Consider the following 16481-nt stretch of genomic DNA (forward strand, 5'->3'; position numbering starts at 1 on the left):
GCACCCCCAGAGCGTGAGCAGCAGGTCAGGGAGGGGATCCTCCCGCTCTGCTGCGCTCTGGGAAGACTTTAGAGCAGCTCCACTGCCTAAAGGCAGGGGGACGGAACTAGAGGAGCCTTATGTTCCCCTCCACCTGCGGCTTCAACAGAGCACAAGCCCTTCAGCGTGGTTGTGCCACCATGTCCCTGGCAAGAGCCACCAAGGAAATACACTGGTTACTCCACTGAACTTTTATTCTGATGATACAACACACACTGATTTGGTACACAAAGCTTGTTTTTAAGGCAAACACTGACCTCAAAATCATGTTTCTCTACACCACAGCTCCCATAACACCTTTGACGGAAGGACGACGTATTACAACCAGTTTTAGAAAGGCATCTTGAAAGAAGTGAGACAAAAATACACCTTCCCACCCAGACAGTAAATGGGAAACAATAGCTTTCGTTGACACTGGAGCTCTTTAAAGTCAGTTTTGAAAGTGCGTTCTCCAGCCACATCCCATGGCTGGCAAATAGTGCTCAAACTCCTCTGTAAACAAATCAAACCCAGGTATTCTCTCCCAATTTCTGATAGTTAGCTTCTTCATAGTACCACCGGCCACAGGGCCAGAACTGCCTTTGGCCATGTAAGTGTCCTTTTTCACTAAAAAAAAGCATGGTGTAACAACATGAAGTGAACTGAAGTGAGATCACCCCTGATGCTGGAGAGAGGACCCCACGCGCTGTTCCTCTGGAGCTGAGGGTCCCTTCTCTCTGCCGACTTCAGGCCATGTCATGGCTGAGCTGTTCTCTCAGTGACACGTGTGTGATTGACCATGGGCAGGAAAACCCAGAGCTGCTCTTGCTGCTCTGAAGAGCTGTAGCAGGGGTCGATCCACTCTTCCTCACTGAACTTCTCCCTCTCAGAGTCCCAGACAAGCTGTAGGCTCTGCGAGTGCCGCTACTGCTTGGAAACATCTTGGCAAAGAATCATGGAATCAATCAGGTTGGAAAAGACCTTTAAGATCATCAAGTCCACCTGTTCCCCAGCACTGCCAAGTGCCTCTTTAGGCTGGCTCTTGGATTAAAAAGTAAGACGTTATTAGCTTGTAGGGTTCACTCAAATGCAATCCAGAAAAAATCAGACTTCTCTAGACGAGGAATTAGACAAGGCAGTAGCAGAACAAGAACAGTGAGAGCCAGCTTCTCTGGTGAGGAGTCACGTTTATAAACAAAGGAAGAGAAGTAAAAATAAAGGTTCTGTGCAAGAAATTCCCAGCAGATGCAGGATTACATTTGCCTTTAAGGCCCCTGAATTTGACACTATATGGCACATAGTATATGGTGTAAAACAATACGATATATTTTATGCTATTGGCGTCTAATTTGCCCAAGAGGCCATGAAAGAGGAGACACTAGAGGCTGTCATCTACAAAAGGGTAAAGAAAATGAGATAGAAATGGTGCCCTTTAAAGTACAAACTTCAGATGTGACACAAATGGATTGGAACTCAGTTTTCTAATAAAGACCAAAAGTGACTTAGGGAAAGATGTGACTAACGCACCCACTTCAACCCACCTCTTCCAGTCTGCTTCATTTAAGAATTTCCAAGCTGCCGTATCTCTCAGCTTTGTTTTTTTGTAGGAAAGAAGAAATAAACCATTTTTGGGTACTCTCTGGTGTACTATTTTGGCCACTTTGTAGGTCATGTTAGTCATGAGGACATTTTGAGTGACATCCCCATTCCTTAAAATTCATGTGATGTTCATTTTACCCCTGGGCACGTGCATTTCCAAATAAAACAACTCATCTGCAAGCAGCATTTTTGGCTTTGTAAACCTTCACCATTAATCTACAGGAAGAAGAACATTTACTGTCTCTTACAACCTGTTTATCGTTCTCTCCATCTGCTCAAAGTGGGTTTATAGTGTGCTTTGCAAACAGCAATTCTGGCTAAGCCTCGGCAGTTCCCAGGCTCTTATTAAAATAAAACAATCACAGATTCCCACTCGGGCTGTTTGTCCCAGTGCTTCACCCTCCTCAGCAGATGAGCTCACTTTGGCATCCACACAGAATGAGTCTTGATCAAGACAGATCCATGCTACCTTAGTTCTTGACAGACAACGTTGCACCACCACTGGTATGACACGGCCTTTTTGGTTTTAAGCCACTGAAACCCAAATAAAGCCTCCTAATTTTGTTTTCCTTCAATTCCTCTCTATTTTGCCTCTTCCTCCCCTTGTCCCTCCAGAAAAAAAGGAGGAAAAAAGGACTCTCTGAAGTAGATTATCTTAGTATTAAAATACATATAGGGGTGGGTCTCGTTGGTAATCTATTGAATCTGTTCCAACTGTCCCCTGATAGAAAACCCACTTTTTTCTACCTTAATGCAAGAGAATTCCCTCCAAACTCACTTTTAGGAAGGCAAAATGTCACGTTCTGCAGCTCAGTTTTGAACAACAGTAACAAGAGAATGCAGAAACCAACCCAATTCCTTCCTGTATTTGTGAATTCCTGGCACGTTGGATAAATAACTGTTTGGCACTGGAGGTCCACTCAGTAATTGCACTTTTTGCTATTTACACGATGCTGACGAGTTACAGACAGCCCAATTCACAGTAAGATTTTAAATGACTCGTTGGCAAAAGCAGCTTCCATGCAAATGGGCTGTTCCTTCAGGCCGCTGTCCGTCGGATTTCCTCTGTCAAGGTGATGGACCTCTCCTTGAACTCATTGTTGGAGCACTTGGAGACAGCGCTGGCTGCTTGGCAGAACTTCTGGAGCAGGATCTTTCGGAGCAGCAGGTAAACCCACGGATCCAGTATCTGGTTGAGGGAGGCCAAACGCACAGCGACCAGGAAGAAATTGCATTCCTTGTGCAGTTCTGAGCTTTGGGCTTCACTGGAGAATCCCTTGCAGTGTTCAAATGATGTATGGCTGAAGATCATCTTCAACATTGTTATCTGAGGAAAGCCAGGAGGAAAAAGTGATATATCTTAAGAGACTGTGTGTCACTACATGCAGATATCCTTAGAGGTAAAATCATAGAATCCCAGACTGGTTTGGGTTGGTAGGGACCTTAAAGCTCATCCAGCTCCAACCCCCTGCCACGGGCAGGGACACCTTCCACTAGAGCAGGTTGCTCCAAGCCCCTGTGTCCAACCTGGCCTTGAACACTGCCAGGGATGGGGCAGCCACAGCTTCTCTGGGAAAAGTCTGTGCCAGCGCCTCAGCACCCTCACAGGGAAGAGCTTCTGCCTCAGAGCTCATCTCAATCTCCCCTCTGGCAGGTTAAAGCCATTCCCCTTGGCCTGTCTCTACAGGCCCTTGTCCAAAGCCCCTCTCCAGGTTTCCTGGAGCCCCTTTAGGCACTGGAGCTGCTCTAAGGTGTCCCCTTCAGGAGCCTTCTCTTCTCCAGGCTGCCCCAGCCCAGCTCTCTCAGCCTGGCTCCAGAGCAGAGCTGCTCCAGCCCTCGCAGCAGCTCCGGGGCCTCCTCTGGCCTCACTCCAGCGGCTCCACGTCCCTCTTGTGCTGTTGCCCCAGAGCTGGATCAGGGCTGCAGGTAAAATCCTGCCAATAAATGTTTTTCCTCCCTCATCCACCCCTCATTGGAGCACATAAGCACGGAGAGGCAGCTGAGTTTGTGTGTGTGTGTGATAAACATGGAACCTTTCAGCATCACTCAGCTTTATTTACTGATCCCATGCTAAACACAGGCAGCATATTCCGCTCCCTGCTTGAGATACAGCCAAAGCTGTGTGTCCAAGAGGTTCGAGATGGCCTTGGCTAGAGAGGGAAACTACCGACTTTGCAAATTGACCTAAAGGGCCTCATTTTCCAATCCTAACCATTCCATGATTCCATGACCTTATCATGATCATATATTGCAATTACATGGAACAGCTGAATAACTCGTTATGAGCTGAGCTCTCCAAAATGATCTTATTAACAGTAAATAAAGAAAAAAGAATTAAAATTACAAAAAGTCTTAATTCATTTTAAAGCTGTTTGATTCTATGACTTCTAAATTTCACAATTTGATTTTAAGGTAAATTATTCTGCTTATGAGGTGAGTCAAACTAGAAGGAAAGGGTTAGTGAAGGTGTTTGGCGGTAGGAGTCAAGAAAGTGTTTTAAGTCAACAGAAAAAACCCTTTTTCTTTTGTTGAAAGCCACAGACTGTGTTTTGTGTCAACCTGACCTGTATTTATTTCCTCCTTCCTCCCTTCATTCAGCTCCCCCAGTGAACAGAGGGATATATTTAGGAATGTTTCCCACAGCATTCACACTGGCATGGCCGAGAGACACTATTTACACTGTAAGATGTTTCACACACGTAGAAGTTTCCATAGCTGATGGCTCCCACAGCTCACAGCATGGATCAAGCTCTGGCCTGGCAGCCAAAAGCCACACACAGGTTGATTTTGGGAGGATTAAACTCCATCGGGCACGGCAGCATCTTGATTTACCATCCCAGTTATGCAGCACAAGGCTGTGGGGGTCCTGCCATGGGTATTACATGGGTGGCACATGTCAGAACATAAGCGCTGGTCAGCAAGTGTCACTCATTTATTCAGAAAAGCCAAAAAGGAGGCAGCTTTGATTCATGCTTTCACCCCAAAATCTGTACTTTGAGGTAATTTTATTACTCATATTTCAAAATGTTACCGAAGGGGACGACAAGAAACCTGGAGAGGGGCTTTGGACAAGGGCCTGTAGGGACGGGCCAAGGGGAATGGCTTTAACCTGCCAGAGGGGAGACTGAGATGAGCTCTGAGGCAGAAGCTCTTCCCTGTGAGAGTGCTGAGGCGCTGGCACAGACTTTTCCCAGAGAAGCTGTGGCTGCCCCATCCCTGGCAGTGTTCAAGGCCAGGTTGGACACAGGGGCTTGGAGCAACTTGCTCTAGTGGAAGGCGTCCCTGCCCGTGGCAGGGGTTGGAACTGGATGAGCTTTAAGGTCCCTTCCAACCCAAACCAGGCTGGGATTCTACAGAGCATGGAGGATCTATTTTTCCTAGAGGTTGCTACAAGGCTTACAATGTTTAAAAGACTCATAAACTGAAGACTGCACTATAACGATTCAGTCAACTAAAATAACAATACTTGTACATCCTCATTTCCAAACTAAGACAAGACACTGCTGATGCTGGTACAGGCTGCACAGAGAACCTGTCACTGAGAGAGGACCAGCCTGGGGTCTCCAGGGCAGGGCTCCAGCCACAGGAGCACCGGCTTTGGTATCGGGCTCCTGGTTATTCATGTGAAAACAGAGAGCAGCTTTTTTTGGTTGGTTGTTTTTTAAAGCTGGTGCTAGAGCTCACCAGATTGGTGGTATGATGCTCTCACACACTAATATACAACATGGGAAATAGGAATCACATTCTGATACATGTCAGATAAATGTAATCATCGGTATCTGTTGTCTGGAGTTTTCTCCTGTGCCTTCTGTACCACCTACAGCTGCTTCAAAACATATCACTTCAGGGGCTTTTAGTTGCTTCTCTACAGATAAGCTGCATTAGATTTTGTATTGCAATGTTTTTCCCACAAGCCAATAAACATGGGATCAGAATATCTTCTGAGCATGCAACCTGCTGCCAAAACAACATGGTTATCGGCTGTACAATGGGAAATTCCTGTGCTGTGATGCAGAAGGAAGCTCTGGGGTGCTTTAGAGCAAGGCAAAAGGCAGAGCTGATGCCAGGATGGAGCATGCTTCATGACGTACATCAGGTAAGTGTGAGCAAGGCTTCTCGCTGGGTACCAGGTCCTAAGCATGGCTGTGTGGAGTGACCTGGCACTTGGGAAGCCGGGATAGGAACCGTGCTGCACTCTGCGCTGCCCGGATGGCTACTAAACACCTAACTTCACCTGGACAGGTCCTTTTGTTGCTTGCAAATCTCTTCTGGGCATAGAATCACAGAATCCCAGAGTGGTTTGTGTTGGAAGAGACCTTAAAGCTCATCCAGTCCCAACCCCTGCCACGGGCAGGGACACCTTCCACTAGAGCAGGTTGCTCCAAGCCCCTGTGTCCAACCTGGCCTTGAACACTGCCAGGGATGGGGCAGCCACAGCTTCTCTGGGCATGACTTGAAGACCTCGACTGTCTGAATGTACAGCCTGGAAATCCTGCAGAACTGAGATGCAGGATGTGCCTACTGTGAACCTCGAGAAGATGGATAACCCTGTGCAATGGCTCTCAGGAACATCTAATTCACTGTCTTTGCCAAGGTCAGTGGTACCACACACTAAATAAACTGGCAGCAGTCCTGAACACGCAGGGAAGAGCCTGAAGGATGAGACTTGTAATCGATTATTCACAGTCCTGTCAACTTCTTGACTTCAGCCTTTCGAAAGAACCAGGAGAACCCGCACCAGCAGCATCCCAGGCTGAGCGATCCCAGCAAGGCTTTCCCACAGAAGGCTGCCTCCAGAGAGCAGTGTCACCCAGAAAGGTCACATCTGGACTGCTGCTGTCCCCAGAAACTGGGACAGCCAGCGCAAGAGTGCTCAGGAGGAGCGGCTACGGGGGAGGGTTTTTCCATTCAACGGGATATTCTGGATGCCAGATCAATAACCATGTGTTGACCTTGGAAAGCTTGAGATGGGTCCGGAAGGCAGGGCAGCTGGGGCAGCAAACTAGAACTGTTTGTGTTTCTTGAAATAGGAGCAGTTGAGGATTACATTTAATTTAAATACAAATGAAAATAAGTAACCACTGGTAAAGCTTTTGGGAAGTATGGGAAGATACAGATCCAGACCACATCAAACAGCCACTTGCGCACCGGGCCCACACAACCACCATCCTACCACTTCCCTGCCACCTATGGCTGTTTAGGGTACTGTGGTGTCACTGTTGTCATTGTCACAGCTCGGTCTACACTGCCAGCAGCATCTGCCTCCCATGCCCACCAGTCCAGCATCCAGCACAGCCCACCTCGATGGGGACTGCAGCATTACGGTGTTGTGGAGGGTATCAGTATTGTGTGAGCACACTATAGCCAAGGGAAACCACATCATGTTCGTCATTCCCAGTATTCAGGTCCCTTTCTCCCAGTTCTTCTCTCTCTTCCTTTGGGAACTCTGCAAAGACCCTTGTTTTGCAGACCTTGCTGTCATGTCCTTTTGTTAGGGAACCCATGGAGCTACAGAAATATCAGGCTAATAAAACACATTTGCCGAGCAGACAACTGCTGCTTATTTTGGGGTTTATTACATAATATTCCTTTACTGGAATATGAGTTGGACCAACAATTGCTCTACTGGAAATTTTATTTGTTTGATATCCTTAGAGGTTGTTTATCAGGGCCTGCACTGATCTTCTAAATGAATTAAGACTGTAAAAGGTAGAGGAACAACATCAGGTGGAATGAAGTCACTGGAACTACACTATTTATGCCAATAAAAAATTTGGATAAAATGAATAAAGTTGATAATTGGATTTATTCAGTTCAAGTAGATAAAACTTTACTGTATCACTGAATGGAGGTTTATAGTAACATCAAACCTCCACTGCTCTGATTTTCAAACTTAAAACCAAACAGAGAATGTGTTCTGTGGGATCTTTACAGTGTTCTGAATGAAGTTAGACTGTAGTACACAAGGACTTTCCAGGCTTCATAGACCCCAGCTGGGAACCATCCCTGTGCCTGTGTTACCCCAGGGACTCCCAGGTAGCTTATTATTGTATTATGCATGTCTTTCCCAAAGGCGTTTTCCAGTTTTACAAACTATGTTGGAAACTGCTGCAGTAAAGGATGGAGAATACAGCAGTTGATGCGCTTGCCAGTGCTTATTTTTCAGCCAAGCAAGAGCTCAGTATCTGGTCTGCAATCTGATGGGAAATCTTTTCTTGAGATAGCTTCCAAAACCCCAGACACGTTTTCTATGCATCGTGAAGACAGAAGGATTCATCCCCTTACTTCTCGTCTCCCATCAGCCCTAATCTTAAATCATTCACTCACACACAAAGCTGTAGAAAGAGCAGAGAATTCTCCTGATGAAACACGAACAGCAAATGAACCATGGAAAGCCACGGTGGAGAGGGTATGATTTGTCCCTGTACTGACTAACAACACCTACATGTACCACCCTGGTTCTAAATCAAAATGCTAATTCTGTCGCATTACATTTTTAGGACTCCTGCTGCTGCCTGTGCTGGAGCTGCGGCAGAATGGAGGATTTCAGTCTGAGCAGCCCAAATGCTGTTACAGACCCTGCCTGGGGGCCCCGCAGGAGAACTTTCCACTGCCCAGCATGGACATGGGTTCCTTTCTTTTCCCTTTTTTCCAGTCTTTTGGCCAAACCGAAAGGATCCGTATGCTGGGGCAGTTTTGAAACAGGGGGAAGTGGAGCATTAGTGGGAACAGTTCCTGATTAATAGAATAGCAGCTCAGTGATTTCAGTCTTTTGTTCTAAGTGAAGGTGCTTTCCAGAACTAAGTTTTGCACATCTAAAAATACTACAAAATAACATGTTTTTAGTAAAAATACCTGTAAAAGAGAAGGTATTTAATTTCTGTATTTAATTTATTTTAAGGAGAAGTATTTTAACAGGAAAAGCAGCAGAATACCTGAGCTTTTTGGATTTAACTACCCTTGAAACAACTTCGAGTGAATAATTTTAAGCCTGAAGCTCTAAAAGAATTATTATGAGAGTTTGTGCTGCTCTGGTGTTCCTGTGCAATCAAGAAACAGCCTCTTCTATTTCCGTCAGACCCATTTCAATCTTCTGACAGTTTAGTTCAATGGTTACACTCCACAGTTGAGCACCAAAATAAATACAAGATTAACACAAACTGGAAACCACTTATGATAAAGCAGTATCTTAAATGTAAGCATTTTCCCAGGTTCTCCATGCTGAATTCAAGTGAGATCCTGAGTGCACAACAAAAGGAAACCATGCTGGCATTCCCTGCCTGCTACCAAATCCAGTATACATCAAGAGAAGGCAGGAGGCTTCATTCAGAGCACAGCCACTATCGTCAAAAGTGTCACTTTTCTGTTAAATCACACTTGATTTTGTCATTTGCATCAACAGATCAAGTCCAAAACCAGTGTCTGTGTAAAAGGGCATTGTTTAATAGTGAAAGTTGTCAGAATCCACTAATTCTCAGTTATAAAACTCAGATATCTTAAAAAAACCCAACAAAATCTCCTCTGAAAATCCCTGGATTCCTGTTTTAACTAGATTTCTTACAAATGCTGCATAATGCAGCTATTTAGAGGTTACAAGAGTTCTACAATCTGGCTTTCACTGAAAATGCACCCGCATTACTCCATGGTCACTCTTCCAAACATCTGCCCTCTTATTCCCAATTCATACTTTGTAGTGGTACAGAAGAAGTTGGAGTCTCCGTATTAAAATGCTCCTGTAGTTGTGACTCTTGGTTTTGAGAGTGTGGAGGCTGGAGAATACACTGAGCAGAAGAGTCCTGCGGAGCTCCCCAGGACAAGGTACGTGCTCCCCGGTGCCGCTGCCGCACGGGGAGGTGATATGATCACAGGCTCACTCCGGATGCCGGCCGTGTCACCCAGAGGGGCAGCAAGTCCTCCCCACCATCACCGAGTGCCTGCAAGGTGCTGACAGCCACCGTCTCCTCAGCTGCCCCTGCCTTTGACTCGGGAGTTGGGCTCCTCTCCAGGGAGTCACTTCTCCTTCCACAGCTCCAAGTATCCCTGCTCCCTGCTACCAGCTCCCGGAGCGAGGGGTCAGGCTTGTTTACAGCAGGCTCTGCCCTGTAATGGCCCCGCTCCATTAACACTTCCCATTAACACTTCCCACAGATCCATTCAGAAGCGCCGGGGCAGCTCTATGGGTTTGACTTCTGACTGCTAAACCGGCAAGAATGCCGCGGGAAGGGGAGCACCACGAGGAATCCCTGCATCCGCACTGAGTTTAATGAGCACTCAGGTTCTGAAGGAAGGAAAACAGCGTCCCTCACCTCAGGGATTTTCTCTCCATGCCACAAGGCTGGTTGGAACCTCAGGGAGCAGCGTGGGTCCTGCCGCCCCGGCTGCAGAGGGCAGAACCCGCATCCCAATGGAAAGACTACAAACGAAAGGCTGAGAGATAAAAAAACTTCCTTCATTTAACAAATGCCTTCTGATTTGTTAAGCTGTTTAGTTACAGGGAAGCATGGAACAGTTAACTGCTGTAAACCGCAGAAATCCTGGGGTGTCCCCTTGGGATCTGACTGCAAACGTCAGCAAGACATGGCACCGCAGTGCCAGCAGCGAGCCAAGGTGCCTGGGACCACGGGTGACCCATGCACAGAGACACCGGGATGGTGACAGGGCAGTCTCCCGCTTCAGCTTAGCAAATCTAATGCTCCTTGGGGTGTGAGGAGCAGAACATCACTCTTTGCTCTGAAGTTCTCACTAGATTTTTGCTGTGGTTTCGTATTTTACCTTCGTCACAAGCTGTTAATGATCTCCAGAAAGTTAACTCACAGCCTCTGACTTACTTTGGGGCAAGGTTATTTCGGAGATTTGAGAGAATTTTAATTAATTTACAAGGATAACATTACTAAATTAAATTGTTTTCCGCTTTTACCTCATCCCCATTGGCCGTCACCTTTGTCAGCCCCTCTCCTCACAGCCACATTTATGAGAGCTCAATTTCCTTGTGCACAAGAAGAAAACTCCTTCTCTAGCCATAACGTACATGTAACTTCAAAATCAGTGTAGCTTGCTTCACCCTTTCCTGCTCATGGATTCCAAGTACAACTTTCAAAAAGTCATACTCTCTTCTAACAGTATGATTTCATTCTGAAAGAAAGGTCATAAGTGAGGAGTAACAGAGTAGCAGAAAGCAGTGCAAGGGTCTTTTAAAATAACAGAAGCAATAAGCTCAGAATGCTGCTGTAAATGAGATAGAGTGAGAAATCTGCTGAAAGCCAGAAGGCGATCACAAAGTCACAAGTTGAACCTTTGCTCACAAAGCACTGAAGTGAGTTTTGTTACAAGTTGGGAGTAAATAAAGAATTGTAAAAGGCTGTTTCCCAAGAGCACAGAATCATAGAATCCCAGACTGGTTTGAGTTGGAAGGACCTTAAAGCTCATCCAGTTCCAACCCCTGCCACGGGCAGGGACACCTTCCACTAGAGCAGGTTGCTCCAAGCCCCTGTGTCCAACCTGGCCTTGAACACTGCCAGGGATGAGGCAGACACAGCTTCTCTGGGCAACCTGCTTCCCCCATCTCTGTCCCTGTCCTCAGCAGTCACACATACTGCCCACGAGGAACCTGAACCCTTGGTGCCCCCCACCCTGCCCTGGCTCTCGGAGCCCCCCTGCCCCAAGGGAGGGAGGAGTCCTGGGGTTACCCCACGTCGGGTGACAAGGTGACCTACCAGCAGCGGTGACCAGCAGGCTGAGAGGACACACATGATCCCCAAGAGCTGGATCAGTGTCTCCATGGCGATCCGTCCCCACTGCTTGCTGGAGCGCGCTGCGGTCGCTTTGGTTCGACAGCGAGACACCAAGGCCTCGATGGTGGCCAGGTTGCAGGCCACCGTCACCACGAGAGACAGGAGCCCCAGCACGGCGAAGGTGGAGGCGAAGAAGAGGCTGCTGGTGAGCTGGCTGTCACCGGTGCTGATGAAGCACCACGTGCCGGGCCACTGCAGCGTGTACTGGCCCAGGCCGGCGATGGGCAGGAGGGCGAAGGCGAACACGGCCAGCCAGATGCCGAGCAGCACCGCCTTGGTCACCCGCGTCTTCATGTGGCTGGCATACCAGTGTGGCGCGCGGATGGCCAGCGTCCTCTCCACGGCCATGGCGCTGGCGATGAACAGCGGGCAGAGGCCGAACACTGTCATGCTGAAGCCGAAGAAGGCACAGAGGTGGCCCGAGGGGTCGACGGCATGCCAGGCGCGGTTGGACAGGTAGACAGAGATGACGATGGGGCTGGTGAGCAGCTGCCCCAGCAGGTCGGTGAGCGCCAGGGAGCCGATGCACAGCAGGAAGGACCGCTTGCGCCGGCTCTCCTTGGCGCGGTAGCTGCGGGACACCAGCAGCATGGCCAGGGCATTGCCCACGATGCCCGTGATCATCATGGTGAGCGGGAACGCCACCGACACGCCGATGCAGCCCTCCGCCGCCGCCCTCCCGGTGCCGTTGCCGCGGTGCCTCATGGCGCTGGGCTCGGTGCCGTTGTGGCCGCCCTGGCACTGCCGCCAGCCGCTCATCCCGGCGGGTTCCGCGGCAGCGGCGGGGCGCGGAGCAGCCGGCCCATGGCGGCGGCGGGCGGCGCTGAGGCGCGGCGGCAGCGTTATAAGGCGCGGGGGGGCGGAGGCGGGCGGCGCGTCCCGCCCCGTCCCGGAGGGGAGGCAGCGGCGGCGGCCCCTCCGCCGCGGGCCGGGAGCGCTGCGAGCCCCGGGCGGGTCTGCGGGCACCGGCCGTGCCCCGCCGCGGGGACGGGACGGGCGGTCCCGGCCGGCCCCAGCGCGGTCGCGGCGGCGGGCGCTGCTCCAGCCGCTCGGCGGCCTCTGCTGCCCCCGGGCGGCACCGGCGCCGTGCCCCTGTGTTCCCCCCGGCGGTACCGGCACCGTCCCTGGGGTCCCTGCCTGCCTCCGCTGTCGCGGTTTTCCCGCTGAAGCCGCGCCGCTGCCGGGGGTGAGGCGCAGCTCCGGGCGCTCCGCGTGTGCCACGAACGTGCTTTTCCTCCTCTTTTCCCGCTCTACCGAACGCTGAGGACTCATCCAGCACAGCTCATGGTCAGCCGAGTCGTTCCCAAGGTGATTTAACTGAATTAAGAGGGGAGATTGAGATGAGCTCTTAGGGCAGAAGCTCTTCCCTGTGAGGGTGCTGAGGCGCTGGCACAGGGTGCCCAGAGAAGCTGTGGCTGCCCCATCCCTGGCAGTGTTCAAGGCCAGGTTGGACACAGGGGCTTGGAGCAACCTGCTCTAGTGGAAGGTGTCCCTGCCCGTGGCAGGGGTTGGAGCTGGAGAAGCTTCAAGGTCCCTCCCAACACAAACCAGTCTGGGGTTCTGTGAACTCCCCTGATATTTTTGAGATCTGAATAAGAAATTACCCACGATTAAAGCAGCTCATGCAAAACCACCAGAGCTCTGTGTTGTTACACAGCAGCACCTGTGCTGATCATCCCGTGTGTAACCACAGAGGCACCACCAAAACTGGTACCCAGTGATCTTCACCTTCTGCACTATTCAAATCAGGCACTCTAGAAACCCCTTTCTAGGCATTTTTTAACTTCTGTGTTAGATGCAGGTCTTTTATTTCATGCAACACACTGAAACCCACAAAACTGCTTTACCTTTCTATCAGTCTCCTGTGCTTTGTGAGACCGTCTAGTTCCTTTCCATCCTTTCAGATGCTTCCTTTGTGCCCAGTTACATACCTTAGGTCACTGATTTTTTTATTCTTTACATTCACAGAGCAGCCAATTCTCACTCCTTCTGTTTCTCTGTTCTCAGGCCATAACCAGCTTGATTAACCACAAATAACCAAACACCCCTAAGTATGAGGTGATGAGTATGGACCAGCAGAGCACCCACTGCATTGAAGCACCTTTATACCATTTCTATGCTCTCCTGCCCTCAGGAGCTTCGTGGGACCTGGCTGAAGTTCCCAACAAGCCAGAGAACCAACACGAATTATCTTTACAAATCTTAATTTCCCATTACAATAACTTCTTTGCTTACAAGCAGAAATTTCTAATCTTGCTGCATAGAGCTGGCTGCCACTAGGGATTTAAATAATTTTTCCTCTGAAAGCAGAGTTAACAGTTCTAGGAAGTTTTAACTGTTTTATGGGTTAAAAATGCTACCAAGGAAGTCTAATTCTGGTCCCTGCTCTACAAAAAGGATGTGGATGGGCTGGAGAAGGTCCAGAGAAGGGTCACAAAGATGATCCAAGGGCTGGGCAGCGTGTGAGGAAAGGCTGAGAGAGCTGCAACTGTTCAGCCTAAAGAAGGCTCAGGGAGACCTTATCCCCATGTTCCAGTGTTTAAAGGGTGGCTACAGGGAAGATGGAGACTTCCTTTTGACAAGGAGTCCCATGGAAAAGACAAGGGGTGATGGGCACAAGTTACTCCTGGGGAGATTCCGACTGGACCCAAGTAGAAAATGTTCCCCAATGAGAACAACCAGCCACTGGAACCATCTCCCCAGGGAAGTGGTGGATTCCCCAAAGTTGGACTCTGTCAATATTCAGCTGCACAGGGTGCTGAGACATCTAGTTAGGTCATGCTTTGCCAAGAAAGGTTGGACCCAGTGATCCTTGAGGTCCCTTCCAACCTGGGATTCTGTGATAGCTTTAAATACTGCCCTGCTCAGGTTTTACTTTGTATGACCAACGTGCACAGCCTAAATCACAAAATGGGAAGAGCCACATTTCTCCTAAATAACGTTAGAAGTTATGGCTTGCTTTATAGATTACTGAGCTGTGGCCTGTTAATTCTCTACTTTCTAGAACATGTATAACAGTCTGTCCTTAAATGGAGGACTCCAGACTGGATTCCTACACAGCAGGATGCCAATTGCAAAGCAAGTCCTGTGCTGGGAACAGTGTTCACACTAAATTTGGCTGCACACAGCTTAAAGCAGAAAGTGCGAGGGGGAAATACCCTTTTCCCCGCTCCTCCCCTCTCCCCTGTTTAATTGTGACATTGATCCATCTGTTTGGAGCTACACTCATTCCATGTCCCCCTCTGCCATGCGGAATGTTTTTGTGTCACCATTTTGTGCTGGGTACATATCCTCCAGAGCTTTACAGCGGGAACGTTCCTCGTGTTATTCCTGGATGGGCTCCAGTGCCAGCCCAGGAGAGAGCATCCCTTTATTAGTTCCATTTTGCAGACTAAGTCTGGAGCACTCCACAAACCGTTTCATTTTTGATGCATGCGTAAGCATTATTTTTTCCAATAAAAATATTGCTTATTTTGATCATGGCAGTAAATTGTTAAAGTTAGTAAATTGTGCAGGACTTGGCTCAAAGCAGTTGAGCAAAGTTACTCCCTCCCGGTGCTCCCCTGTCCACATTTTGGAAAGGTTTGCACAAATACCTATGCTTTCACACTTAAAAAACCCAAACCAAAACAAACAGCTTATTAGCTCACGTTATTCTGATTAAAGAATAAAAAAACCTCCTTCATGTTAAAGGAATTTTAGACAGAAAATTCTACGACCTATTCTGTATCATCTATAAAATGATACCTTCTGATTAATGCTCCAAGAACAAATTATGGGATTGAGGGAGAACATTAGCTGGAGTTTCTCCCCCAAAAGCAGGTGGAAGCTACAGCACAGGGACTGGAGCAGAGGCAGCATCCCTAGCAGCTCTTGATTGTCAAAGATTACTTTTAAGAAGCCTTTTCCAATACTTGAATGAAAGACACCAGGTATAACACACTATTACTGTTAAAAGTTATCCAGCCCTACCTGGTATGGATGGGGCTTGGGGTAATCTGCACCAGTGGAAGGTGTCCCTGTCCATGGGAGGGGGTTGGAGCTGGATGAGCTTTGAGGCCCCTTCCCACCCAAACCATATGTGCTCTACACTGACAATTAGAAAGGTTTAAAGTCAGCATCTTCAACAATGGGAGTAATTTCCATTACTCTTTAAACAATGCTCAGTGATTCCCAGTGCCAGCACCATTGAATTTGCAATGTTTTAAAATACTAGCCCATGGTGCAGCACATCACCCCCCACCAGAACAAGGCAGGGCCAGTGAGCAATGCCTAATGCACTGAAAAGGACAAAAATACTGCAGGTTACTTGGTGTAACAACTGCCTGCAGTAGTTAAATAAATAGAAGTTTTGGAGGTTAGTGAGAAGTAAGACCCAAGACAGAGCCTATTTAATCTCTGGTTGTTCATCACAGCGGTTTCTATCACACCGCAGCGTAGAGGAGTTAGTGGAAATGAAGCAATCTTGGTTTAAAATGTTCCAACACTCACATTTTAATGGTTTTTATCATTAATTGACTCTCTCTCTGAAGAGAAATTTTTCATCGGGGATTTTAAACTTGCCCAATTTATATAAATCTAACAGCCAGTGTTTTTTCAAATTCCTTTCCAGTTTTCACCTCCTACAGAACACTTGTGCAAACCCACCCTGACTATCCATGAATGTATTCAGTTTTTCTTAGAAAAGCACATTACCCCTAAACTTGACCTAATCTCCACTTCCTCCTTCTCCATGCCAAACATCACTGATCTTTGATAAAGCTGCACACAAATACCAGTTTATTTCTGCAGGCAGCAGTTGATCTGACCCCAGTGGCTACACTGAGGGCAAGGGGTAATTTCTAGTGAAAAATATACTGCTAGGCCACTGGAGACCATTCTACCCCAACCCACACCAGCACCGCCCCACAATAACCCCACACCTTTTACTGCCTGAGCCTCAGCCACCTTTGTGTCCGAGCAGAGGTGGACCATGTCAGTTCTGATCACTTGGTTCTCACTTACTTGCTGATCCAGTAACTACAAAGAGGTATTTTGCATCGTTTGGAACTGGCATGCAAAGACAACCATAGT

General features: G+C 48.3%; 1 protein-coding gene across 1 annotated transcript; it reads right to left on the reverse strand.

Annotated features, from left to right (window-relative positions):
- Nucleotides 1-215: 215 nt before the first annotated feature.
- PTGER3 (prostaglandin E receptor 3) lies at nt 216-12221 on the reverse strand. Its single transcript, XM_030494481.1, has 2 exons — nt 11331-12221; nt 216-2944 (listed from the first exon to the last, which is right to left on the reverse strand). The coding sequence occupies exons 1-2, from the start codon at nt 12165-12167 to the stop codon at nt 2657-2659; spliced, it is 1125 nt and encodes a 374-aa protein (XP_030350341.1). The 5' UTR covers nt 12168-12221; the 3' UTR covers nt 216-2656.
- Nucleotides 12222-16481: the final 4260 nt, after the last annotated feature.

This window comes from Strigops habroptila, chromosome 8 (assembly GCF_004027225.2).
Source record: "Strigops habroptila isolate Jane chromosome 8, bStrHab1.2.pri, whole genome shotgun sequence".
NCBI classification, from domain to species: Eukaryota; Metazoa; Chordata; class Aves; order Psittaciformes; family Psittacidae; genus Strigops; species Strigops habroptila.